Source organism: Eumetopias jubatus, unplaced genomic scaffold (assembly GCF_037043125.1).
Source record: "Eumetopias jubatus isolate StellerSeaLion01/CBP00866 unplaced genomic scaffold, mEumJub1_p1.0 scaffold_17, whole genome shotgun sequence".
In the NCBI taxonomy this organism is placed as follows: domain Eukaryota; kingdom Metazoa; phylum Chordata; class Mammalia; order Carnivora; family Otariidae; genus Eumetopias; species Eumetopias jubatus.
The window spans coordinates 4,990,473-5,018,467 of NW_028274823.1; the positions used below are offsets into that span (position 1 = coordinate 4,990,473).

The 27,995-nt window shown below is 47.1% G+C and overlaps 1 protein-coding gene across 4 annotated transcripts; it reads left to right on the plus strand.

Moving 5' to 3' along the window:
• On the plus strand, positions 1-27,994 carry MKI67 (marker of proliferation Ki-67). 4 transcript variants are annotated; one of them, XM_088020143.1, is made up of 15 exons: positions 1-141; positions 602-781; positions 4,045-4,123; positions 4,237-4,352; positions 7,210-7,276; positions 9,431-9,476; positions 9,970-11,052; positions 12,483-12,652; positions 13,998-14,316; positions 14,407-14,525; positions 14,624-14,795; positions 16,605-16,760; positions 17,801-23,514; positions 24,559-25,002; positions 26,667-27,994. In XM_088020143.1, exons 2-15 carry the CDS (start codon positions 690-692, stop codon positions 26,730-26,732), a joined length of 8,643 nt encoding a protein of 2,880 aa, XP_087876269.1. In that variant the 5' UTR covers positions 1-141; positions 602-689; the 3' UTR covers positions 26,733-27,994. The 4 variants fall into 4 exon arrangements, with proteins under 4 accessions (XP_087876269.1, XP_087876270.1, XP_087876271.1 ...); XM_088020144.1 differs by having other exon boundaries at positions 14,627-14,795; XM_088020145.1 differs by having other exon boundaries at positions 10,132-11,052.
• The last annotated feature ends 1 nt before the right edge of the window (position 27,995 follows it).

The window sequence follows — 27,995 nt, forward strand, 5'->3', positions numbered from 1 at the left end:
CGCAGCTGGGCTGGACTGGTCGCCGGCGAGGGCGACGGCGGGGGGAGTGAGGACTGCGGCGGCGGTGGCCGCGGGCTGTCCCCGTCCCTGGAGCGAGGGGCGGGCGGTGGACGCAAGTGGGCGAGTCTCTGGCTTTTCCCGGTGAGGACTTGGGTTGCATCTGGCAGGGCGGTGGACCCACTGGTGGCGGTGCGGGCAACTGGTCCTGGGTGAGCCACTGTCGGGGGACCTCGGGGGGCGGGGGCGGCCGGTGGACCTGGGGGCCCAGGCCTTAGGGACCCACCCCTCTGCTCTGCCGGAACCAGCGCCTGCAACGTGGCCGGGGCTCTGGCGAGGCGGTCTCGGTGGGAACTCCCGGGAGCCCAGACCTTGATGGACTGCGTCCTGGCCGCGGGTCTTTGGGGGCACTGGGTATTGGGGGCGCTCTGGGGTGCAGGCCGGGACCTGGCTGGGGCTCAAGTAAGGTGTGGGTCAGGGTGGCAGGAGCATGGCGAATTGTACATGTGAGCCCATTTGGTCACTTACAAGTGACTTCCAATCTCTTTGCTTTTAGAATAACACCCGCCCCCAACCTCGTGTGTTTTGTTACTGTTTTATTCAGTGGCATGTTCCTGCAGTAAGTTTGCTTCAGCAAACCTTCTGATGACTGACCTTCCTATAAGGATTATACTCAACATCTTGCTTAGAAAATGGGTCCTACAGGACGCCTTGTTACCATCAAAAGAAGTGGGGTGGACGGCCCCCACTTTCCACTGAGCCTCAGCACCTGCTTGTTTGGAAGGTGAGCCCTGCACAGGGGTGGACAATTTAGTTTAAAAGACATTAATATCCTAATCATAGATTAACAGACTGGAAACACCCTAGGAGTGGTTCCTGCCCCCACATTTGCAGGGGACTTTCCTACCTATTGTCAATGTAACATAGTTGTTTATTAGGAAATAGATTTTGGAAAACAATGTTTATACAGTTTAGTATTTTTTTAATCAAACACATTTTAAAAATGACTTGATAAAATCTTTAAATTGAGAAAAATGTAGATTATTCTCAAAACCTGATTCACTTCAGGCATTCTTTAGATGACCAGTATGTTCATCTGAAATCCCTCCAAACTTGGCTTGCCTTGGCTGTGGGGAGACACTACTGAGCAAATGAGGGGAGGAGGCTCTGTATTTGGCTTGTTGGTTTTTTGGAAAAATGAAAAGAGAAGTCCTGCCAGTGTTTTGAGAACTTCCTTCTTTTTGCCGGCTTGTGTTGGTGGTAAATGACTATGGTCCCAGTATCACAGGCACACTCTGCTCCAGGTGTGTAACATGGGATTTCTTATAAAGTGGTAAGTCACCCTCTCCGTGGAGCCCTGTGAGGTGGGACCCCCGAGCGCCTTCTACCCACGTAGCCCCACCCCGTCCTACCCACCTCATCCTTACCATGTTCTACCTCACCTCAGACTTTCCGAGCTCTTGCTCATCTTGGCGCTTTTGGCCAGCTTAAACTTTTATGACTGGAATGTTCTATCTTCCTATGTGAGTGCTTCCTTTCCAACTTTCAGATATCCGTTTAAGTGTTACCTAAAGAGAACCCTTAGGTGAACACTCCTCTGGACTTTCCTAACACCATGCAGGGTGATGAGTCCTTGGCTGTGTCTCGCACTACTAAACTGTGTAAGGACAGGGACTGTCCGGTTCACAGTGATGTACGCAGCGCCTGGTAGGGGTCTGGCGAGAGAGAGCTGATCAATAGCTGGCACTCTGTGTCTAGCAGATGCATGGGTTGAATGTGGAGTCATAAAAAGCAGTGGTTCTCAGCCATGGTTCTTTTGCCCTGCAGGAGACATCTGGCAAGGTCTGGAGACATTTTTCTATGTCACAGTGTGGGAGGCTCAAACCAGTGGCATCAAATGAAAGAGGTCAGGGATGCTGCTAAGGAGCCTACAATGTACAGAACAGCTCCTACTGTAAAGAATGTCAACGGTGCTGAGGTTAAGAACCGCTGATCCATAGGGATTCTAGTTAGCAGTTTGCAGCCACACAAATTCTCAGATCTAATGAGATAGTCTCTTTCTCGCTCTCTCTCTCTCTCTCTCTCTCTGGAATAGTCTGTTATCTAAAAATCAAATTCTCTTCTTTAGTTTAAAGTAGCTGTTCACTTCCCATACCTTCTTTTCTCTTCAAAGGAAAAAGAATAAACATTTTGGTGTTAAATGTCAGTAATTCTCGTTATGCTACAGCAGTGATTAAATATCTTTTTATGTGGGATTTTATCATTTAGAACCCATTCAGAAGTGTTTGGTCATGTGACATATGGAGGAAAAGATATTCTTTTTTTTTTTTTTAATGGTTTTATTTGAGAAAAGTACTTACAAAAGGGCAGCTGCAGAATACAGAGAGCTCTGCAACAATTACTTGTTTTTTCTTAAAGTGAGAGAATGGGTGGGGTCCCAGGGGTCAGAGGGAGCCCTGGACAAATGAGCAGCATCTCCAAGTTATCTTAGGAACTAGAGCAACAAACTCAAAGCTAAAATTTCCAGTCGCAAAATTCTTCTAACAACTACACCTTAGCTTGTCTCGTGGATTACCACCCTCATCCCCCTTTAGAGAAAAAGCATGACTTACTCCTGCCAACCAATGACCCCACTACCAGAAACACCTTAGAACCCAAGTTCCGCATCACGTCTGACTGCCTGCAAAGGTCACGGATGGAATGAGCCAAACACCCACAAAAACAAACACAGAAACCCGACAACGGAACCTCAAACGAGGAGCAAGTTTTGTCCAAGAGTGCCTGGGCTGGAAAGGCTAGGAGACCGTGAAACAGAAAATACAACTGTGTATCTGGTTAGGGTTAATGTAGGGGTTAGTGTTAATATAGGGGACAAGCAGATATTTTAAACCTCTGTGGCTGAGCCCATTTCTCTCTTTATATGGACAGACAGCCAGCACTGCTCTATATCCACAGCTACTGAGGTACTGCTTTGTCCTTTACAACCTATTTGCCACACCAGGGCGAAACCACTAAACCCATTTCTCCACGAAGGCCAAGGACACCGTACAACTATGCAGGGACAAGAAACTGAGCGCACACTGACACTCACAATCCAAGTTCATCAGCCCTGGGGAGTCCACTTCCAGCTCTGCAATTATTTTATACCACTGTATCTTTTATAGGCGTTCTAGAAAGAGAGAGTCCCAGCTCCAGAATAGTGTATTGAGAACAGAAAGGAGAGTACGTAACTGTTCAAACTTACAGTAAAGGGAACCTCAGAGACCCAAGGAAACTTACTAAGGACCATTTGGATTAGTCTGCACGTGGGTTTGGAAATTCTCCCTAATGGTGCTTCCTGCTGATGTTCTTTGTGTGGAAAGTGAAGTTGAATCTAATAATGCTTATTTGTTGCTCGCATTTGTATTTTTAATAATAGACTTGTGAATCCGTCCATTAATACAGTGCAGTTTTAAAACAATGAAAAGCTCATGAGTAAATAGCATTGACTATGTGCCAGGCAAATGGCAGAAATGTAAAATTCATTCATTGTTTGAACAACCCCGTGATATAGGTGCTGATGTGATTGTCTTTTTATATGTGAAGAGACAGGTGTTAGTATAAAATACAGCACATGTAGTGATGATGAAACCTTGAAACATACATAACATTGCAAACAAACACACATAAACCTTTCTTTCTAGAAAAAAAGGCACAGAGTATCAGAAATTGTTACAGTTCTCCAAACTGATAGGAAGTACTCCCTTATTTGGGTCTTAAAAGCATAGGTATTTCAGTAAAGACAATCCAGTTTTGTATTCTAATATTTTCCTTTATAATTGTTTTCAAGTACCCAAAGTCTTAAAGATTTAAAATAGTCGCTTATACAATACTTGTCAAAATTGTTTGCCAAATGCACGGGTCATCACATCGCCCAACTGATGATCACTTTCTGTTGTTTCATTTATGGATCAGACATTTGGTCAAATGCTGTTTTATTTTGAAGCATTCATGGAATTTCTAGAAAAAACTGTGGCAACCTAAAACTCTTAATTTCTTTCATCGAAGGGGTATCGAATGTGACATTCGGATCCAGCTCCCTGTCGTGTCAAAACAGCATTGCAAAATTGAGATCAGTGGGCAGGAGGTAAGTGGGTGTTTGAAATCTGTTGTGTTTTGTTTTGCTTTATTTTTTAACTTTTCATTTCACTTTTTACCCATTCATCAATTACCTATTTTCCCCTTTCTTCTACTTTGTAGGCAGTATTGTTTAATTTCAGCTCCACCAATCCGACACAAGTGAACGGATCCGTTATCACGGAGCCTGTACGGCTAACGCATGGAGATGTGATCACTGTTGTCGATCGTTCCTTCAGGTGGGTGAAAAGTAAGAACTAGTCATTCTCCACACTCATGCACCAGAACTAGCCTGGCAGACGTCTGTGACTTTTCTGTGCTGCAGATGATGTCAGAGCATTTGAGGCGGGCACTCTCACCCCTGGTTCTCAGTCCGAGGTCACGAGGGTGTAGCAGGGATGACACGTGGGGCTTGTGTGACTACATTCAAGGATCCGAGTGCGTGGAGCTGGGCCACAGAAGGGTGACCAGAGCCTCACGGGGTCTTATTTTTGTTGTGAGTGTGGTGAAGCCGCATGCATTTTTCAGTTTCTGTTTCATTTTAAAGTAAAAGACGCTCCTGGGGAAAAGACACAAGACAAGATGTCCAGCTCAGCTTATCTTGACGTGAGCACCTGGGTGATCATCATTTGTTATGGACTGAATTGTGTCCCTTCTAAAATTCATATAGGGAAGTTTTAAGCCCCGGAAAGCCAGAATATGACTGTATTTGGAGACAGGGTCTTTAAAAAGGTGATTGAGTTAAAACGGGGCCATTAGGGTGGGTCCTGATCAATCTGACTGGTGTCCTTGTAAGAAGAGGCGATAAAGACACAGAAGAAAGGGAGCAGGAGCTCAGAGGGATGGCCACATGAAGGCAGCAGGGGCGGCCCTGGCCAGCCCAGGACGGAGGCCTCAGGAGAAAACTGTCCCGCCAACACCTTGATCTCGGACTTCCGGCCTCCACAACTGTGAGAAAATGCATTTCTGTGTTGAAGCCACCTGTGCGTGGCATTTTGGATGGCCGCCCTAGCAAACTAATACACCACCCAAGCTGTTAACAGAATATTTCCAGAACCTTCTGAATAGTTCTTCTAATCACTGCTTCTTTCCCTCACCAAGTAAACCACCCGAGTGGCTTTTCTGATGACATAAAATCTTTGGAGTTTTGCTACCTAAGCATGCATCTCTAACCGCTCTGGTTTTGTCTGTCTTTATTAACAAACCCCATCAATTTGAAACAACGAAGTATGTGCTTGTAGCTGAGTCCTGCTCCCAGGCTTGTGAGAGCCAGAGCGTGGATGTCCCATTTTGTTCTTTCTCACTGCTAAATATTTCATTGAAATGATATCCCAGTTATATACCCAATTATACACAATTTACTCATTCTGGACGGATGTTTGGGAAATTTCCAGGTTTTGAAGTGAGTCGAGGGCTTGCTTTATGACCAGATGTGGTTGATTTTTTTTTTACTAATCTCTCCTGTGTGTTCCAAAAGAATGTGCGCTCTACGGCTCCCGGCGTTGGGGTGGAGGGGGGTGGGGAGCTTTCTGTCCACGACCACCCGTTAGATTCAAATCCCTGGCTCTAGAATCCCAGTAACGTAGCCCTTGATTCTTACTCAGGTGCGCGGGTTGAAATCACATTGAGGATTCTTTTTTTCTTTCTGTTTTGTTAGCTCTTCTGTTTCTGCTGTCTCTCTGTTGAGGCTATACTATGTGTTGAAATTTAGAATTCTGCCCTGGCAGGTGAAGCTCTGTCGCTTATCTTTCTGAGATATGCTGTACCTTTCGTAATGCTTTTTTTTTTTTAATCAGTGATTGCATATTATCATATTTTCTGGCACATTGCTTTCAACTTTTCATAATCCTTAAGGCTCAGATTGTCTCTTGGAACCAGCTGTTAGGTGCCCTTTTCTTTACAATCGGTTTATCTTCTGGGTAGAGCAATCCTTTTATCATTATAAAATATGCTTGGTCTTCGTGTGCAATTTTTATCTTGAAATCTCTTTTGTCTGATGTTAGCGTACGCCCTCTCCAGCTCTCTCCTCGTTGCTGTGGCTTGTGTCCTCTCCCATCCTGCCACGTTCATCCTGTAGGCGCCTTTGATTGTGCCTCGTGTCTCTTTTAGGCAGCTCACAGTAGGGTCACGTTGGTCATCCGTGTTGTCCAATAAAACGCCGACCTCATTACTGCCTCCATTCGCATTAAACACATATTTCCGATGTGTTCGATTGGTCATCTTTTTCACTGGGCTTGTGAATTTGCCTTCCTTTTTAAAGGGTATGCTTATTGAATAGACTTCTAGGTAGGAAGCATTTGATGTGGAGTGGAGACCAGAACTTCTTCCCCCAAATGAGATGCTATTCAGATTGAGATTAAGTGAGATAATTAAATACCTCCAACACAAGAATGGGGAAGGGGTTCTTAGGAAGAAGAACTTGACCGTGAACTCTGCGATCAGGAGAAATAAGTCCAGACACCCGGCTGTTTCGGATCAGGCCACCTCACGGAGGCCAAGTTCAGGATGCCCATAGCAGGTGGTTCTGTGAATTATGCCCAGGGTCTGGTAGAAGGACAGTGTTATGTTGTTAAATCTGTCTACATCTTCAAGAATGTGCCAGTCTTTGTTCGGCTACAGATGGGGAAGGCAGGAAACAGAAGCTCACAGTGATCCTAAGTTACAGGTGGCTCTGTGGTGACCTTGCAGTAGGTAACATCACCAAGTGACTCAGGCCTCGGCTTCCCGGGTGAACTTCCAAAGCCCTCAGATGATCTCCACGGACATAAACCGGTGGGAATCTGATCGGCTCTCATATGCAGGTTTTCACAGAGGTACTCAGATATTGTTGAAATCACACAGCTTATCAGTGTTCAGAAACTAATCTGGGTCCCCACCTCTGACAACAGTGTTGCCAAAGAAATTTGAGGCAACCTATCCAAGTTTTTAGTGTAAAGTCTTTTCTAATTCTACCTTTATTTCCATGAATAAGGTGAATCTCTAGAATAAAACCTGACATTTGTTCCTTGCTCCTTGGACATTAATGAGATAAGCAGGCTTTCCCATCAGTTACAAAGCCGGAATCTGAATGTGTGTCTGTCCTTCTGTGCACTTCAGGTATGAAAATGAAAGTCATCAGAATAGAAGCGAGTCAGCGGAATTCACGGGACAAAAACGCAAACAGGTGATGGGGGGGGTGGATTATCCAACTGTGGCCTCTGATTCTTCTGCATGATACTATGAAATCATTTATATGCACATCGATGAATGACGTCTCACAAGGGAGGGTGACTTGACAGTGAGAGAGGGTCAGGTAACCTGAGATCTTAAACAAGTTGAATTTAGACATACTGAAATCACTTACAACTATGCTTTTTTTTTTTTTCTTTTCACAATGAGAGGACTGAGTCAGTCTTACACTCTGGCCCGAAGCCTCCTGGAGTATCTCACGATCTGATCTAATTCTAAACCTTTGGTTAGGACAGCTCATCACATAGATTTGAAGTCTGGGAACTAGATCAGTGGCTTGTGTTGTCTCCCAGTTACTGTGTTCTTCCATCTTTATGCGTCTGAAATGATCACATCAGAGCTGTGAGTCCCAGAGATGCTTCCTAACTTTGATGGAGAGATAACCCATGCCCCTGGGAGAGCATCACTGCACCGTGTCTTGTGAGAGAATCTTACTACTTGTGTCCAGCCAAACAGTATGGCTTTATTGGAATGCGATTCTGGGCCCATCCTTAGAGATGCAGTAGGATGTGTCCTGAGAATTTCTCTCCTTTAGGAAGCTACCCAAGCTGGTCTCCTGTGACCAGGCTGTAATTCACTGGTTTAAAAAGTCATATTGTACCTATACCCGAAATTAGCGGGAAGCCCTTCAACTGAAGATCTCTGCTCCTGCTATGTGCTGCTTCCTCCTTAGAGGAATGACCTTAATGGTGACCCTGCCCCTCACTGGGCTTTGGGGAAAGCTAGATTTTGAGGTTCTCTACCTACTTTGTTGGTAGGTATTAGGGGACCAAGCAAAAGGCTGGACTTTGGGCTACAAGTGGTTAGAAGACCTATAAACTGTTTGTTGTCTGGATTGTGATAAGGTCAGTATTGAAACTGAATACTGAGAACGTGTTATAGCACTTTGACAGTGTTTTTTATGCCTGTGGAATATAATGGTACAAAAAATGGGCTTATATGCTTGCTTATATTTTGTACATATTTTTTTTTTTTTTAAAGATTTTATTTATTTGACAGAGAGAGACACAGCAAGAGAGGGAACACAAGCAGGGGGAGTGGGGGAGGGAGAGGCAGGCCTCCCGTGGAGCAGGGAGCCCGATGCGGGGCTCGATCCCAGGAGCCCGGGATCATGACCTGAGCCGAAGGCAGACGCTTAATGACTGAGCCACCCGGGCACCCCTGTACATAGTTTTAAATTTTAATTCATTTTTATTGTTTAGTCATAAGATCCTTGGCCAACTTCCAGTTTTGGAAATTAGAAACTGATCCCTCACTTGGTGAGTTAGAGAAGCAACGTGTCAGATACCGAGAAATCTGAAACTGATTGAAGAGAGAAGTTAAATTATTTGCCTTCGGATATATTTTGTGATTTTTTTTTTCCCCATAATAATTCAGATGAGATACTTTTCCTCCTTTGAAGCAACATTGAGCTTTTATACCTTACATCACTGTTAGTCTATGGTTGTTCCTCACCCCCTAAAAAAATCTTCCTAAAGATTTTTTCCTTCCTAAAGATTTCCACAGATTGTGAAGGCAGCAGTTGGGGGCCAGGTAGGAGCACTGGATCTGACTGCTGCGCTTGGAGGGCACAATGCCTGTGATGTGCTGGTTTCACTTTCGCCTGAACATCCGGGCTCGTGTGTACCTGCTGACCCAAGCACCCAGGCTGAGTGGGGCCCCAGCTCATCCACAGGTCCTGCAGCCTCTTTCTGATAAAACTAAGTATTAAGTCAATAATTCTGTGCCCAGTAATTCACAGATGCTGAGCATAGGTGATGTTTAATTTTAGCTTTGGTTCTTTCATATGGTGATGAGAAAGAAGTTTGAGGAAGTTAGAAAAACTCAACTGAGGTTCCATTTAAACAGTTTTGAGCTTCAAGTTTGCTTCTTATTCTGTCATTATACTTTTTAAAATCAGCTAAGAAATACTTGTACTATGGGCACTTGCCCCTGAGTGTCTTTGGCTCATTTCTCAAAGTCTCTAAAATTCCTATTAGAACAGTTTGGTAAGGAAGAGCATCCACAGCAAGAATATCTTCAGAAATATGACTGTTGGTCATATTTGAACAAGCACCTAAATAGCTGTCTTTATTTTGCCGATTTACAGGAATCTCTGCATCGGGTCTCAAGATCTGGCTTCACTTCCGACCCTGGTTAGTAATTTTTTGGTTTTATTCTGGGATCCTGCAAGATCAGCTCTCTTTGTAGCTAGGGCAAGGAAGAGACAACGAGAACTCGAGCGTTCTCCGTCTGAGCTCACAAAGGCTAGGAGGTTGTGTTACTTAACATGAGAGATAGGCAGAGCCCCGAGTTAACCATTTCCTCAAGAGAGGTGTGGGGCACCATGCTTACTGGAGCGTCCAAGTATAAATGAACTGAACACGGATGTCAGTTGAATCGAGTTGACTAATAGCAGGTGATCCCTCATATTGGTTATAGGAGGCTGCTGTGATTTATTTGCTTGCATCATAATTCAAGTATCAGAATACTTTTCTTACGCATTTTGGCATTAAATAATTTGTAGGCTAAGTGAAAAACTAGATTACAAGACAATTTGAAATGGTTGTAAAATTTGAATACTGCACGGTGTTAATCACTGAAAAAATCTTGAACTTTCTCTTTCTTATTTCATAACTCATTGCCAAGATGGGAAAGTTCAAGAATCTGATGCCCGTTCAAAACTCTGTGAAGAAAATGTCTCAGGAAGTCCTCTGGGACACGTGAGGAATGGCAAAGCAGCCGGCACAGTCTCGGGTGGCCCCGAAGATCACGCTGCTAGAAAAACAATTAATGCTGTTTGTTCCTCAGAACTTCCTAGAGAGAACTACAGAAATGCAATGGATCCTACAGCCGGGGATTTTAAGGAAGGTTCCAGCGTACCCTTAGTGAGTTGTCACGGAGAACTGAAGTCTTTCCCCTCTACATGGCATCCTGAGAACAGTGAAAACCATGAGTCTCCCTTTAGGAAGCTTTACGAGTCCATGAAAGAAGAGTTTGATGTGAAATCAGAAAAAGGAAATGTTCTGCAGAGCGGTAAAAAATCAGGGTCACCGAGTCATCGTGCATCAGAGAACGAATGTTCTGGTGGGTTACAAGACGGGACGCAAGTCCTGGTCTCAGTGAAATCCAGGCCCAGGTCGGGTCGATTCGCCCCAGTGAAGGCCGACCCTGCTTTGGGAGAACAAGGAGCTAGCCAGACTGAGGGCAGGAGAAAGGATGAGGAGGCTCTTCAGACTCCCAAGGAGACCATGGGTCCCAGCGTCCCTCCTAAGGAGATGACAGGAACCAGGACCATGGTCCAACATTCCCCACACAATGCCCCACGGAAACGTCGGAGCGAAGACATGGGTGTTCCCAGCGGAAGTGAGTCCGTGAATCTGGATCAAAGGGAAGGCTTCGGGACAGATAACAAAACATTTCCTCCCCGGAAGTTCTTAACCAGGAATCAGACACCCACTAGAGTCGAAAATGATGATAATTTTGGAGCTGCACCAGAAAAATGCTTCTCCAAAAAGCGGGGGAGTGTTCCTACCAGTGTGGACATTCTTACCACAGAACTGGAAACTCAGAATCACGCTGTTTTAGCTCCATTGTCCGTTCAAGTTGAAAGGAAGATTCAAAGCATTTCCGTGCACCAGCCTGAGAAAGTGGGCACCACAACCGGGCACTCGAGCTCTGGGTTCCCTGGTCGTAGTTCAGTTGATAGCAACAACTTTGGTGACTCCATTAGTAAGTTTACTTAACTGTGCATTTATTTTCCCCCGCAGGGCTCACGCATATCTAGACAGACTTCCAGATATGAAGTCATGAGACCTTCCTTCCCTCAACAGTGATGGCCCTGGTGTAGACGGTCTGTGAGGCACGGTGGTGTGCTTATGACACAGCCATGTGCACCGTCTGCTCTGATAGACCCATCCTCCGGAGACTTGTAACCAGGGGCTCCAGAGGAAGCGCAGGTGGTCAGGGAGGTTCCCCTGGGAGCCGGGGATTTTGAGGGGCTCCAAAACCATGGTGGAGTCTCCTGTTACCCCTATGAGAAAATAGGAGGGAAGATACGCCCAATAAGCATAATGGCTTTTCACACAAGTTTTAATTCTGACCCATAAGCCCCTGTAGCCCATGAGTCTGCTCCCGTAAATGAAGTCCAGGGAAATCAATCCCTTGGAAATGTTTAAATATTAGAGGGCGTCTCTTGGGGATTTTTACTCTTCTCAGGGTCTCCGACTAGCAGTTTTTTTGTTTTGTTTTCTTTATAAAACACTGGGCTAACCCAGGGGTTTATGCATCAGGTGCTGTTGTAGGTGTTTTTCAGACATTCACACTTTTACTAACCCTTTGAGCAGGCAGCGGGAGTCCCCAGGGGACAAGCATTCCCGTGATTTCCCTCTTGCAAATAGGGAAGCTGATGGCCTCACGTGACACAACGAGGGGCAGAGCGGTGACCTCTGGAGGAGGCGTGGCACCTCCCGGGCATCCGCCCGCAGTTCTTGGGGCTCTGCAGATGTTCTAAAGCAGCAGGCTCACTGTCCGGGCTCTGATCTGCAGAGGGGCCCTTGGCCAAGGTGCGCGGCTCTCTGAAATGAGACCCGCACGCATCCATCACAATGGCCCTATGAGTCTCCGAAAGGGGCACCACTTAGACGAGGGATTTCTGTGGCGTGCTGGTTCACAAGGATGTGAGGTGGGGTTGGGACTCATGAATTGCCGATTCGAACTACCTGGAGAAGTTGTCAAGTTCGTGACTTCTCACTAGGTAGGTCTGGATGAGGCCCGAGTTCATAGGTGGCTTTTGAAAAGGCCCTCCCGGGTCACTGCGGAGACTTCCATCTCCGTCATTGCCCTGCTCCCATGTGGAAGCCACCAGTCCAGACCAATCCCTTTATCAAGCTCTGTCCACACAGGATTTTTCACCCTTTTGTAGAAAATCTTTGTCCTGTCCAGTTGGGACTTGACATTGTTTTGTTGGTTTGTCCCTGGATCTTTCCTGAGCCCTTGAAGCAGCTCCAGCGCCCTCAGCATGACAAAGGGACGAAGTGCCATGATGTTAGCTTTCAGTGGACTGTACCAGTGGTTTGTCTTTAACAGTCTTCACAAGTGTAACGAGTCTATATAAGCGTACGTCTTTCATTCTCTCTCCACATTTGTATTCCTTATTTTAGATAAGATTGAGGGAACACCCCTAAAAAGGAGGCGGGTCTCCTTTGGTGGCTGTTTGAAGCCGGAGTTATTTGATGAGAACTTACCTCCTAATACACCTCTTAAGAGAGGAGAAACACCGAGAAGTTCTCTCGCCAGCCACACTCCACCTGTCCTGAAGAAAATCATCAAGGTATGTTGGGCAGCCCGTATCATCATACTCTTTCAAACTCCCCACACCAGCACAATTACTATGAAGACCTTTCTCTTTCTAATAAAATAGTAAAAATTAAAAAATCTAAAGGAGAGCTCCTTCACTGGGCTTCGAAGCATGATTCTAAGGGGCTGAGGACAGGCGAGTCCTCAGGGCTGCCTCCTACAGGGCCGCCCTGCCAGCCAGACTCACAGGAGATCCCTGCGGGGTTCAGTAAAGACTAGCAATTAAAGGGACACCTGGGTGGTTCTGTCGGTTAAGCGTCTGACTCCTGATTTCGGCTCAGGTTACCATCTCAGGGTCGTGAGATCGAGCCCCGAGTCCGGCTCCGTGCTCAACTGGGGCATCTGCTGGAGATTCTCCCTCTGCCTCTGGCCCTCCACCCACTTGTGTGCTCTCTGGCTCTGTCCTTCTCAAAATAAATAAACAAAATCTTTAAAAAAGACACAGAAGCAATTACAAAGAATCTGGAGACATCATGACACATAACCATAAGGCATTTTTTTTTTCTTTTAAGAATTATAAGGTGAAAAGGAAAATCTTGAGTGGCAACACACCCATGATTTTGACCATCAGCTATTTAGAACTTTTAATCACCTACGCTAGGCTCTGTTGTCCTCCTGATTTGCGGTCTCTAGAAAGGTAGGGCCTCACGGCTCATCCTCGTCAGAGGGCCTGGGCAGTCTTTAATTTCTTTTCAAACCTAAAGGAGTGTAAGGTATGCCTGGCTCCTTTTCCATTTTATATGGGCTCCCAGAAATGAGCAGCCCCCCTTCTGTGTAGACCGAAGCTGGATTAGACACCTACAGATGGTGTTTTTCTCCAATTCAGATCAGAGCACGCTCACTTGTCACTCCTTGGGAGGTTCCTTCTGCCTTTCTACCCAAAATACCCCAATTAACACTTGTTTGCTGTTTTTTTTCCCATCCTTTTTATTTCTTAAATGAGGGGGACCGACTCCTATTTCTACCTGATACTTGACAGACAGTGGTTGAAATGTTTGGTGCTTCAAGATTTAAACAGCTAAACTCCTTAATGGGGGGACACTTGGGTGGCTCAGTTGGTTAAGCATCTGCCTTCGTTCGGTTCAGGTCATGATCCCAAGGTCCTGGGATTGAGCCCCCTTGTCAGGCTTCCTGCTCAGCAGGGAGCCTGCTTCTCCCTCTCCCTCTGCTGCTCCCCCTGCTTGTGTGCTCTCTCTCTCTGGCAAGTAAATAAATAAAATCTCTGAAAAAACAATTCTTAATTGGGTAGGGTTTTCACATTCACTACAGAGATGTTATATTTGTGGTAAGGTTTCTTATGAATATTTAAATCTCATCAGGAATACCCTCAACCATCAAGAAAAGAAGATTCTTCGGAAATCTGTTTGGAAGTGACTGCACAAGACCAGTGTAAAGGATCTCCAGCTCAGAATCCGACGCAAACTTCTCCAGTTGCAAATGACGCCCGCCGCAGGTCATGCAAGGTGTCCTCGGTCTCCAGTGGCAGCAAATCTCATCATACAGACATTCCCAAGAGGGGAGGGAGGAAGAGCGGTACCTTGCCTTCAAAGAGAACTTCCATCGATCGAAGCCAACATGAGATCTTGCAGAGGATTTTTTCCAAAAGAAGGAGTGGTGCTTCTGAAGCCAATTTAATCGGTGAGTGTTGTGTTGGCAGATAATGTCGTCAGGTTCATTTTCTCATGAATACGAGTTTGGAAACATTTCAACACTTTCTCCTTCTGACAGTGGCAAAATCGTGGGCAGATGTCGTAAAACTCGGAGCCAAACAAACACAAGCTAGAGTGGTTAAACATGGCCCCCAAAGGCAGCTGAGCAAAAGGCAGAGGAGAATGAATACTCCAAAGGTAGGAGTTGCCCTTTGAGCCCAGTCTCTTCTGTATGATTCCGTGGACTGTGCATTTATGCTTTGACATTTTGTTCATCTTGTTATATTTTTTTCCAGAAGGCTGTTAGCGATGTTCACAATCAATTTAGCACAGGCCATGCCAATTCTCCTTGTACCATAATAATAGGGAAAGCTCACATTGAGAAAGTAAACGTGCCCGCTCGGCCCTACAGAATGCTCAACAGCTTTGTATTCAACAAAAAAATGGACTTTAATGAAGATCTTTCAGGTAAAAACCTAGCTTGGGTCTTATAAACGATAGCCCTCTGATCCTTCTTCGTGGGAGGATGTGGATGGGGGTCCTATAGTTGTATCTACTGTGAATGAGTTTTGGGAGGATAAACATTTTAGTCGACTTCCTGGGGCGGTGACGGTTCAAGGAAGAGAAGGCTGGATTGGAGACCAAGAACAGGTCCCCGATAATAAGGGGGATCATGAGTCCTGCACGAAGCAGGTAGGAATGGAAAATGTACAACTTTACCTTGGATTGCAGTACCGGTATGGAGAACTGGAAGCTTCTTTATGCTGAAGGGAGCAGGCTTGCCCTTAAAGTTGCCCTTTCCCTGCATCGCTACTCATTGATGGCTGCAAAGTTAGAGCCATTGGTTTGAGCAATATTTCGCTGCTTCATGCTTTTCTTCGCTTGCATGAAACTTAACTGTGTCTTAAAACAAAGGCCTGTAAGGTTTCCCTCAAGCATCAGTAGCTGAGCCAGTGTTTCCATTCTCGGCAAAAGTGGGATGTGACTTCCTTGTGGTTGCTCTAGGTTAGAATCAAGGCAAGAGCCCAGGGTTGGGATTTCATGCCACGCAGTTTGACCACTGGTTTCTGCCTCGAGCATTTCTGGAGGGAGCTGAGACTTGATTCCATCTCCCATTAGATGGATTCTTGTTCTTATTTCCTGGCATATTTTAAGATGCAATAGTTGTATTGCTCTGTAGAACCCAAATAAGGTGCCCTGTGATTACAGTCATAGTTGGACCAATACATTCAGCTTTTTAAAAAAACAAACCACAAAAATGCAGAACCTTTGTAGCCAGTTTTGATAGCATGCTCAATGAGAAAACAGTTTCGAGTATATGCCACCTGATAGGCAGACATATGCACATACGTGTATCCTTGTAAATTAGGTATGAGTGTAACTAACAGCGATGTTATGAAGCATTAAAAACCAATTCTCAAAAATATTTTTAAGCTAAAATTAATAGAAATTTATATACTCAGTACCCAGGACCAGGACAGTGGAAGTCAAACGACTTCCACCCCTTGGTGTGAGTAACTTTCATGAAAACATCAATCTGTGCAGAAAACTGGATCCTGGGTATTTTAAGGAAGGCCTGAACACGGGCAGAGGGATGAGATTTTTAAGTGAACGGGCTGATTTGAGGGCCCTCAAAACAGGCCTTGCAAACAGATGCCAGACAGAGCATTTTGATCCACTGATGGCAGAATGAGAAAAGAGGAAATGTGAGTGAGTGTTTCAGAAAGATAAATCTTCCATCTAAAGAACTGTATGCTTCTTTTCTTCTATTGTGTCAATATTACTTTTTGGTGTTAAAATGAAAGCATAGTGATATTATCACTTGACAATACTATTAATGGGCAGCCCCGTGGATGTCATTTTTCAAAAATTGGGCATGTTTTATTTGTACATAAAACCCAGGTCTACATAAGTTAGGATTTTTCAAGGAAGCATGAGGTCACTGGGTTTCCGGATGTCTGGAGGGGAGGCACGGGGGCGCCAGTCTCTCTCCCGGCCAGAGTTCAGGATCAGGGCAATGGTCCAAGACTGAGATGTCAACTGCCTTCCTTAGATTTTCTCACCAAGAGGAAAAGCAAAGAAGATACAATTCTAGCTTCTCATTGCTCTTCAACAAAATGAGTTCATTATTAATACATGACCCTGTCTCCCAAGAATTCTAGGGAGGGATTCCTTGTTCTCTCTCTGCCACTTCCTCTGCTGTATCTGAGGACTGGCATGCCTGTTGGCACATAGGAGCAATATGCTAATTGCTTTTCCAATATTCTCACATCACAGGGTTAACTGAAATGTTCAAGACTCCGGCAAAAGTGAAGCCACAAATAATGAGCCCATGTCCCAACGCTTTTTCAAATTCAGAGGATTTCCTCGGAAAAAAGTTTCAAGTACCTAATTCAGGAGAAAAACCTCTGCTGTGCACTTCAGAAACTTTTGGTTGGTTTACTGTTTTGTTTTTTTCCTGCACTCTGATGTTTTATTCAGTAGTTATTGTAATTGGTATTATTATTTCTTAAACAGATGCTGTATTATTTCTCTACAATAGATACTCCCGAAAAAATACCATTTGCAGCTTCTCTGTTCTGTCATGTTTAGAGGAAATTCCTTTTAGCAGTTGAACTAACATTGGTATTTAGCAAGTGGCATAAAAAGGAATAATTGTAATAATAACATTTTTAATAATTGTAATTAATAATTGTATTAATAATTTTAATACAGTAGCTTAATAATTGCAAACTACCTGTGTACACATCTGCCTTTTTCATTTAAAGAGGTTGACCAGCAGAGAAGTGGCATGATCTCTCATCGTAGTTAGGTAAATTTCTCAAACTCAAAATAACTGTAAATAACCAAAGAGAAAGATAATGTGTGCACGGTGCGATTGTCGCTGCTGACGTTCTGGATGGCCTGGGCCGCGGCATGAGCCCCAGATGGGAGAAATGAGTCTGTCTTGCTCTCTCACTGAGTACTGGTTACCCACTGCCTGTCCTAGAGGGAACAGTTTTCACTCACAGTGTCCCCTCTGCTGAACAGCACGTGTTTCCTGTGCGGTATGGACCCCACGCATACTGAGCATAAGCCATGTTACGGTGTGGATGGTTCAACAGCAGAAATAGCTGTTTGCTTCTTGTGCTTGAAGAAAATGTCCGTGTTCGGGTGCCTGAGACACAGTGCGGCGGCCTTCAGGAGACCGTTCTTAAGGAATTTTTTTTTCGTTTATCTGATCCCTGTAGATCAGAACCACCACCTCAGTATGACCCCACCGTCTGTCACCAGATAACATTATTCCTAAGTGTGCGTGGTTCATACTTAAGAAAGATGTATGGCCACGTAAGTAGCCAGCTTCATAAGCTTAGCTGGCTGGTTAGGGGGCTGAATTATTGACTCTTCCGCAGTATTTCATAAAGGTAAAATACCAAATTGGCACAACACAGGGAAGAGAATCTATCTCTCATGTGTGTTTTTGTTTCCTGTAGGAGAGAATGTATTCCCCATGACTCAGAATGCTCCACGAGAGCCATCCGATCAAAGGATGCCTGCCAGCCCTGCCCTCAGACGACCGGCTATTAGAGTAAACACAAACATCGAAAAAACTCGAGGATCGGAAGCAGAGCCTCTGAAGGCGGCATTAAGTGCAAACAGGTTCCGAAGGTCCTCAGAGCTCAGAAATACACAGATGCCAGGTCCAGGGCACAGGGACAAAGAAGCAAACACAGACCCTGCTGAGAACACTTCAGGGCGACATCTGAGGAAAACTCCACAGCGAGGACAGAAACCTGAGGGAGCGACGGAGGAACAGGAGAGCTGTTTTGAAGCATGTGAGAAAGCTATCAAATCAGAAGACAGTTCTGAAAACACGGTAGCTGTGAGGAGATCGAGAAGATATTCAGAGCAAAAATGGGAACCAATAGCAGACCTGACCACCCTCAAGAGACAGCAGGACACAGAACCCAAGGAAGACCTAGGAGGCATCCAAGGTCTCCCCCAGGCCCCCACTCAAGCCCAGGAAACAATGGATGTGGGAAACAAAACTGCAGAAAAGTGCCAGAAATCTTTAAAGCCAGAACTAGTTGGCATGCCAACCAGGATGAACATACAACTCAAGACCTCTCCCCAGAAAGTGGACCTAGATGAAGAGCCCTCAACTCTCAGGAAGTCCATCCGAAAGTCGGGGGGAAGCATCCCTTCACACGGAGAACCAGGAGATGGTGACGAAGACATCACATTGTTGAACAGAACTCCAAAGCAGACACTGGACTCTGCAGAAAATGTAACTGGAAGCAAGAGGCGGTCAAGAACGCCCAAGAGAAATGCCCAGTCCTTAGAAGACCTGGCTGGCCTCAGAGAGCCCTTCCAAACACCAAACCACACAGATAAACCAAGGACTGATGGCAAAACCACCAAAGTACCCTGCAAATCTCCATTAGTGGAACCAGTCAACACACCAACAAGTAGAAAGAGGCAGCTTGAGACCCCTCTCCAGAAAGTGGACATAGAGGAAGAGCCCTCAGCTCTCAGGAAGCCCACACAAACACCAAGGAAAACCATGCTCTCATACAGAGAACCAGGCGATGGTGATGAAGACATCAAATTGTTCAAGGAAACTCCAAAGCAGACACTGGACTCTGCAGAAAATGTAACTGGAAGCAAGAGGCGGTCAAGAACACCAAAGAAAAATGTCCCGTCCTTAGAAGACCTGGCTGGCCTCAGAGAGCTCTTCCAAACACCAAACCACACAGATAAACCAATGGCTGAGGACAAAACCACCAAAGTCCCCTGCAAATCTCCACTAGCGGAACCAGTCTACACACCAACAAGTAAAAGGAGGCAGCTCAAGACCCCTCTCCAGAAAGTGGACCTAGAGAAGGATCTCAGGAAGCCCACCCAAACTCCAGGGGAAAGCACATACTCACACAGAGAACCAGGAGGTGGTGATGAAGATACCAGATTGTTCAAAGAAACCCCAAAGCAGAAACTGAACCCTGCAGAAAATGTAACTGGAAGCAAGAGGCAGTCAAGAACGCCCAAGAGAAATGCCCAGTCCTTAGAAGACCTGGCTGGCCTCAGAGAGCTCTTCCAAACACCAAATCACACAGATAAACCAAGGACTGACAGCAAAACCACCAAAGTCCCCTGCAAATCTCCACTAGCAGAACCAGTCAACACACCAACCAGTTGGAGGCGTCAACTCAAGACCTCTCCCCAGAAAGTGGACATAGAAGAAGAGCCATCAGTTCTCAGGAAGTCCACCCGAACCCCAGGGGAAAGCACGCATTCACACGGAGAACCAGGAAATGGTGATGAAGACATCAAATTGTTCAAGGAAGCTCCAAAGCAGACACTGGACTCTGCAGAAAATGTAACTGGAAGCAAGAGGCAGTCAAGAACGCCCAAGAGAAATGCCCAGTCCTTAGAAGACCTGGCTGGCCTCAGAGAGCTCTTCCAATCCCCAGAGCACACCCAGGACCCAGTGACTGATGACAAAACCACCAAAGTCCCCTGGAAATCACCACTAGCAGATCCAGTCAACACACCAACAAGGAAAAGGAGGCAGCTCAAGATCCCTCGCCAGAAAGTGGACCTAGAGGAAGAGCCCTCCTCTCTCAGGAAGCCCACCCAAATGGAGGGGGAAAGCGTGCCTTTATACAGAGAACCAGGAGGCAGTGATGAAGACATCAGATTGTTTGACAGAACTCCAAAGTGGACACTGGACTCTGCAGAAAATAGAACTGGAAGCAAGAGGCGGTCAAGAACACCTAAGAAAAATGTCCCGTCCTTAGAAGACCTGGCTGGCCTCAGAGAGCTCTTCCAAACACCAAACCACACAGATAAACCGATGGCTGAGGACAAAACCACCAAAGTCCCCTGCAAATCTCCACTAGCGGAACCAGTCTACACACCAACAAGTAAAAGGAGGCAGCTCAAGACCCCTCTCCAGAAAGTGGACCTAGAGAAGGATCTCAGGAAGCCCACCCAAACTCCAGGGGAAAGCACATACTCACACAGAGAACCAGGAGGTGGTGATGAAGATACCAGATTGTTCAAAGAAACCCCAAAGCAGAAACTGAACCCTGCAGAAAATGTAACTGGAAGCAAGAGGCAGTCAAGAACGCCCAAGAGAAATGCCCAGTCCTTAGAAGACCTGGCTGGCCTCAGAGAGCTCTTCCAAACACCAAATCACACAGATAAACCAAGGACTGACAGCAAAACCACCAAAGTCCCCTGCAAATCTCCACTAGCAGAACCAGTCAACACACCAACCAGTTGGAGGCGTCAACTCAAGACCTCTCCCCAGAAAGTGGACATAGAGGAAGAGCCATCAGTTCTCAGGAAGTCCACCCGAACCCCAGGGGAAAGCACGCATTCACACGGAGAACCAGGAAATGGTGATGAAGACATCAAATTGTTCAAGGAAGCTCCAAAGCAGACACTGGACTCTGCAGAAAATGTAACTGGAAGCAAGAGGCGGTCAAGAACGCCCAAGAGAAATGCCCAGTCCTTAGAAGACCTGACTGGCCTCAGAGAGCTCTTCCAAACACCAAACCACACAGATAAACCAAGGACTGACAGCAAAACCACTAAAGTACCCCGCAAATCTCCACTAGCAGAACCGGTCAACACACCAACCAGTTGGAGGCGTCAACTCAAGACCTCTCCCCAGAAAGTGGACATAGAGGAAGAGCCATCAACTCTCAGGAGGTCCACCCGAACCCCAGGGGAAAGCACGCAATCACACGGAGAACAAGGAAATGGTGATGAAGACATCAAATTGTTCAAGGAAGCTCCAAAGCAGACACTGGACTCTGCAGAAAATATAACTGGAAGCAAGAGGCAGTCAAGAACGCCCAAGAGAAATGCCCAGTCCTTAGAAGACCTGGCTGGCCTCAGAGAGCTCTTCCAATCCCCAGAGCACACCCAGGACCCAGTGACTGATGACAAAACCACCAAAGTCCCCTGGAAATCACCACTAGCAGATCCAGTCAACACACCAACAAGTAAAAGGAGGCAGCTCAAAACCCCTCTCCAGAAAGTGGACCTAGAGAAGGATCTCAGGAAGCCCACCCAAACTCCAGGGGAAAGCACACACTCACACAGAGAACCAGCAGGCGGTGATGAAGACACCAGATTGTTCCACAGAACTCCAAAGCAGACACTGGACTCTGCAGAAAATGTAACTGGAAGCAAGAGGCGGTCAAGAACACCCAAGAGAAATGCCCAGTCCTTAGAAGACCTGGCTGGCCTCAGAGAGCTCTTCCAAACACCAAACCACACAGATAAACCAAGGACAGACAGCATAACCACCAAAGTCCCCTGCCAATCTCCACTAGCGGAACCGGTCAACACACCAACAAGTAGAAAGAGGCAGCTCGAGACCCCTCTCCAGAAAGTGGACATAGAGGAAGAGCCCTTAGCTCTAGGGAAGCCCACCGGAACACCAAAGAAAACCGTGCTCTCGTACACAGAACCAGGTGGTGGTGATGAAGACATCAAATTGTCTAAGGAAACTCCAGAGAAGAAGCTAGACTGTGTAGAAAATCTAACCGGAAGCAAGAAGCGGAAAAGAAGAGGGAAAGAAAAGGCCCAGTTCCTAGAAGACATGGTCGGTTTTAAAGAGCTCTTCCAAACCCCAGAGCACACCAAGGAACCAGCAGCTATTGTCAAAACCGCAATAATGCCTGGCAGATCTCCACTAGCAGAAACAGTCACCACACCAACCCACATGAAGAGACGTCTGAAGATACCTCTGGGGAAGGTAGATGTAGCGAAGGAGCTCTCACCTCTCACAGAGCCCATCCAAATGCCAGGGGAAGCCACACACACACACAGAGAACCAGGAGGTGCTGATGCAGCCATCAGATTGTTCAAGGAAACCCCAAAGCAGAAACTGGATTCTGCAGAAAATGTAACTGGAAGCAAGAGGCGGTCGAGAGCACCCAAGAAAATGGTCTGTTCCCTAGAAGATCTGGTTGGTCTCAAAGAGCTGTTCCAAACCCCAGAGCATACCCCAGACCCAGTGACTGATGACAAAACCACAACAGTCCCCTGCAAATCTCCAGCAGCAGATCCAGTCAACAAGCCAACAAGTAGAAGGAGGCGACTCAAGACCTCTCCCCAGCAAGCGGACGTAAAGGAAGAGGCCTCCGCTCTCAGGAAGTCCACCCGAACACGGGGAGGAAACGCACACTCCCACAGAGAATCAGGAGGTGCTGATGAAAATATCAAACTGTTGAATAAAACTGCAAAGCAGACACTGGACTCTGCGGAAAATGTAACTGGAAGCAAGAAGCAGTCAAGAATACCCAAGAAAAATGTCCAGTCCTTAGAAGACCTGGCTGGCCTCAGAGAGCTCTTCCAAACCCCAGAGCACACCCAGGACCCTATGGCTGATGACAAAACCACAACAGTCCCCTGCAAATCTCCACTAGCAGATCCAGTCAACAAGCCAACAAGTAGAAGGAGGCGACTCAAGACCTCTCCCCAGCAAGCGGACGTAAAGGAAGAGCCCTCTGCTCTCGGGAAGTCCACCCGAACGTGTGGGGGAAACGCACACTCACACAGAGAACCAGGAGGTGCTGATGACGACATCAAATTGTTGAAAAAAACTGCAAAGCAGACACTGAGCCCTGCGGAGAATGTAATGCTCAGGAAAAACCGGCTAAGAGCACCTAAGGAAACGGCCCAGCCCCTGGAAGACTTGGCCAGTTTCAAAGAGTCGTCCCCAGTGCGGGACCACAGCAAGGAACCGGGAAAGGCCGAGGGTAACCCTAAGGATGCTCCGGAGCAAACTCCAGGCAGGAGGAAACCCGCGACCGTTTTGCAAAGAGGCCTCAGGGCCCGTAGAGTAAGAGCCGTGGCAGACCTGCAGGCCCACAGAGAGCCCATCGAATCTGGGAGTGAAGGCGGCGTTTCCCTGCCCTCCAAGAGGAAACAAGGAACGGAAGAAGGTTCGGCAGGAGCCAAGAGGCTGCGATCCGTGACCCCTGCGCAGGGCGCTGCCGAGGGGAAGCCAGCGCCGAAGAGGAGGAGGAGGGCTCCCACAGAGGGGTGTGACCCACCCGAGCCCCCGACAGCGAAGAAGAGGCTGCGGGTCGTGGCAGAAAGGATGGAACTCCTGGGAGACCGGCCAAGGAGCAGCAGGGAGATTAAAACGAGGGGAAGAGAAGCAGGAAGGACGACCCCTCCACATCAGGTGATGCTGGGTGGATATGCCATCTTGGATGGGGTTCTCCACTGGGGGCTAACGTTTGTTCATAGCTTGAAGGTATATATGAGTATCTTTTCCCAAAGGGGTCTGCGTTCCACACTGAATAACTGCAGACCAGGATAAAGAATCCTTTGGGGATTTACAGAGAGAATAGACAAGTTGGGGAAAATAGTAAAAATTAACTAAGAATTTTGACAAGAGTTTCTCAGGAACTGGTTGAGTTATGCTCATCTGCAGAGGTGGGAAAGGTGCTGAGAAAAGGGGGGAGCTCAGTCCTGTGTTGTTGTTCCCGACCCCACAAGCAGGAGCACTGGGGGGGAGTGGTATCTGTGTCAGTCTTTACGCGTTTAGACAGTCCTCGTGGGTATTTGCGTCCTGAGAACAACCTACCTGTCAGGCTTGTGAGGTAGGGGGAGTTACTCCTGCACGGAGAGAAGTTTGTAAATCCAGTGCCAGAAATTGCGGTTCTCCCGTCCTGCTCCAGCAATGATTGGGAAAGGATTAGGAAATCATTCACTGCTTGAAAAGGGGGCATTTTTCTAGAGTGTTTTTTAAATGCTTGTTGTAATCCCATTTGACATATATGACACTCAGATATGGTGATGGAAATTGAGACCGAATTCCTTATTCACGGTTTACCAGTAGAGAGGATTTCTCCCTGGAACGAAGTGATTCCTGGCAGCTTCGAAAACGACTGTTAACTTTTCAAGCGAATTCTTTTTAAGTTCACTTTGTTTGTTTGTTTGTTTAAAGAGTCTATTTATTTAGTTTTGACCGAGAGATAGAGAGCACAAGTAGGCAGAGCGGCAGGCAGAGGGAGAAGCAGGCTCCCCGCTGAGCAGGGAGCCTGACATGGGGCTCGATTCCAGGACCCTGGGATCATGACCCGAGCTGAAGGCAGCCACTTAACTGACTGAGCCACCCAGGTGCCCCTAAGTTCACTTTGATCCTCTCTCTTTCTCTCCATGTTGGATTGTGAGAATTGTATTACTCACGAGTGGCATGTTGTGGATGTCTTGACACTTTTAGGGAATGTCCCTGCGCTCTAGACGTCCAAATAAAACTGAAGCAGAAGAGGAAAGACCCGAGCCTGTTATAACAGCAGCAGAAAAGCCGAAAACGAAGAGAAGTGACAAGAAGCCCCTGAAGATGTCCCAAGAGACAACGTTACAAAGCCCAGAAGACCAAGCCAAGAATTCGACATCTGGGGGCAAAGCCCATGAAAGCAGAATGTGTCTGAGGTCTGCCAGACTGGGTCAGATGCCCTCGCCTGACATAGCCAAGGAGAAGCAAAGGGAGAAAAGAGTGGGTGTCTCTGGGAAGAAGCAGGAGGAAGAAGTCAGGCAACCTTCAGACCCCATGTGTTTGAGATCCAGAAAAATTACAGTCCCTACTGGAGGAAATGCTTCAGAGAGCGAACCCCAACAGAGGGTAACTCGGAGCGCCAAGAGATGTGCTGAAAATATAAAAAAGGCAAGTAATTTGCTGTTTTCCTTTTGTGTGTGTGTGTGTGTGTGTGTGAGCATAGAGTATTGCAATATCATTTTGGCCCCGTGTGCAGAAGCAAACAAAACACGACCTATAACACGCTGCGGACTCCTAGTTATACTGGTGTAGGAAGCGCGAGTCTACACCATGCATTTTGTCGTAGCTGAATTCAGCTGTATCTGTCTCCACTTCCGATAGAAAACTGACGTTTTGAAGACACCATCCAGGAAGAGCCAGGAGTTTATGCCGTCAGTACTTTCTGACTGCCTGCAACGTATCCCGTAAGAAAATTCTAGGTCAAGGTCCTCAGTTTCCCCATTAGTTCAGCAGAACTTACTAAAGCAGAAAGGCGGTCCTGTCTGGCTTTCCCAGGAGTTCTGAGAAGTGTCCCACGGCGAGTGGTATGCGACACCTGCTAATGTTATGTCACCTTGAGCAGCACGTGAGCCGTCTGCCATGTGACTAAATCCGCAGCGCGTGCTTAAATTCGGTTGGTGTCCTTCTGCGGAATACTTGATTTTGTGAGTTTGAAAGAACGGGCTTCCACAGCTCCCTTCCTGGGAGTGGTATGAATCTCTGAGCGCGCATTTCGAGCCGAGAGGCCGGTGGTGCTGTGGGCTACTCCTCTAACCCGCGCGGGCGACCTTCCTGCTTCACCGTTGGTTCGGTGCCGGCTGCAAAAGCAGAAGAGATCTGTTTCCTGCGAGCTGGAGTGGGGGTGATGGTACTATCCGAGGTGTCATTGGGCACCCCTGCCCCCCTTTGAGCTGTGAGGGAGCAGGGACAGAGCAGGTGACTGTGGTCAGCGAGAACAGAGTGGACTCCACCCAGCCCTTTATTAGCTCATGTAGCGCCCATCCTCTCGTCCTCCGCGTGTGGGTCTTCACCTTGACCGTTTCCTGATATTTCGGTCATGGGATGAGCATCTGCACCGCAGCTGGGGACACCTTCCGTCAGTGTTCAAGGATTTCCAGGCATTTGCTTTCAAACCCAGCCTTTGATTTTTTTCAATTCTTGCCTTTTGTTTTCCTCACCTTTCCCTCCCCTCAGTGACGTGTGAAAGATCGCTTGGTGAGGTCCCTGGTGGGGTCTGCCTCTCATGGGCCGTTGGGTCAGGGGAGGGTGTAAACCAGGAGCGGACACCCCGCTGGTTCTGAGAAGGCGGGTGGTCTCTCGTTTTATCTGATTGTCCAGAAGGATGAGCCTTCTCTTAGCTCCTTCGGGAGCAGGTGCGGCCGGTGGTCACACTCACCGAGCTTGGAGACATTGTCCGCTTCACACACACAGATTACTTAGAGGACCCAAAACGTCTTGTCCTGTTTATACATTTGAATTCACTTTTTTGAGTGGTATTTTTTAATTAGTGAAAAAAAATGTGTATTTGTGTGGAAGTTTTCTTTCTTTTTTTATTATGTATTAACTTAAAAACAACTTACAAAGCTTCCTATTTAAATTTATAGTAACAAGATTTTAAAGAACAAAAGCAACTTTCACAGAGCACATCTCAAAACTCATTTCCAACCTTAAAATTAATTTCCTAAAACTAAAGGCCTGCATCACACCTAGTAAGGATTTGGGTTTTTGCAGATTTGGTTACGAAAAATTGTTCTTTTCAGCTACTTAAGAGTTCTATTTTTCTTCCCAAACAGGATAATGACAATGGGGGCATCAAGAAATTAAGAACCAGAAGTCATCGGGACAATGAAGATATTTAGCTACGAAGTTGAAAAGGGGAAAAAGAAAAAAAAAAAGTAACAAGTTCAGTTTAATGATATATTCTAGTACAATATTTGGGTAAATATAAAAGGGAATTTTGTAAAGAATGCTATCCGGGTGTTTAAGGAAAGAAAGCGTAGAGTTTTCTGTCCCCGAGTGGTCTGTTCACAAAGGCCACGTGGAGGTCATGAAGAGGACTGCTGGTCTCATAAAGTGATAAAAACGTAAAATTTGGCTTGGGGACTGGTGGGGGGCAGGGCTTGGGACTAAGTATGGCCTTTAATGGGGCCAAATGAAGCCATGACGTTTATCACCGCTGCCCGTGCTTGTCAGTCCCGCGTGTGTGCACTTCCCACGCTGCACCGTAAATGCTTTGTGTGGGTCCGTGTCCCACGTCAGAATGTGAAAGCAGGGACTTCTGTCCCTGGGTCCCAACCCTGGGCGGGCACTCAGGAAACACGAACGAATGGGCAGATGAACAAACTCATCGGCTATTTCTTTACCACGGGGGACACGTTGGGTCCACTCTCGAGAGCTGTTGGCCCCCTGCATGGGACAGCCCCGTCCCCGGGTCCCTGCCACGGAAGGGACTACACGTGCCACCTGGAGGTGGCTGGTGGCGCCAGCTGCAGGGTGTGGGGGCCGCTGTATTTAAGGGCGGACTGGCGGCTTGCCTTTTCCGCTTCAAGCAGCTCTGTCCAACCTGGGACCGCTCGCATCTGAGAGGGCATCCGGCACTGGGTCTCGGGGCCATCGGCCAGGGTGCCACTCGTCTCTGAACGGCGACAGCCCTCCTAGCTTCTCGCGTTTTCCTCTGACCTTTCCGAGCTCTCTCTGGAATCTGCTCCCACCTGTGCTTTCTCAGACCGCCCCTGTCAGCCGCCTTCCTTTCCAGCACACCCCCTTGTTCTGCAAACCACCCAAACCCTCCTCCGGAGAAGACGGTGATTCCCGCGCCGTCCACGCAAGCCCCAGCCTCTCTGGTCTCAGACCGAGGCAGCTCCCTGCTGGGCATTTCCGTCTCCGTGGTCCACTCCGTCCGCTTCCTCTTTCCGTGTCCGCTGAATTAGAAGACAGCGCACCTGCCGCCCGGGCGCCTGTCCGAGCCCCCCCCCCCCACTCCCCTGTCTAGCCAGGCTGAGGTGGGGCGGGAAGACCAGAGAGGGCAGCCGTCCCCTGCAGCCGCCCCGTCTGTCCGTTCTGACACCATGTGTCTGGCATGGAGCCAGGTGCACATAATAAAACATATCTGCTGAATGAAT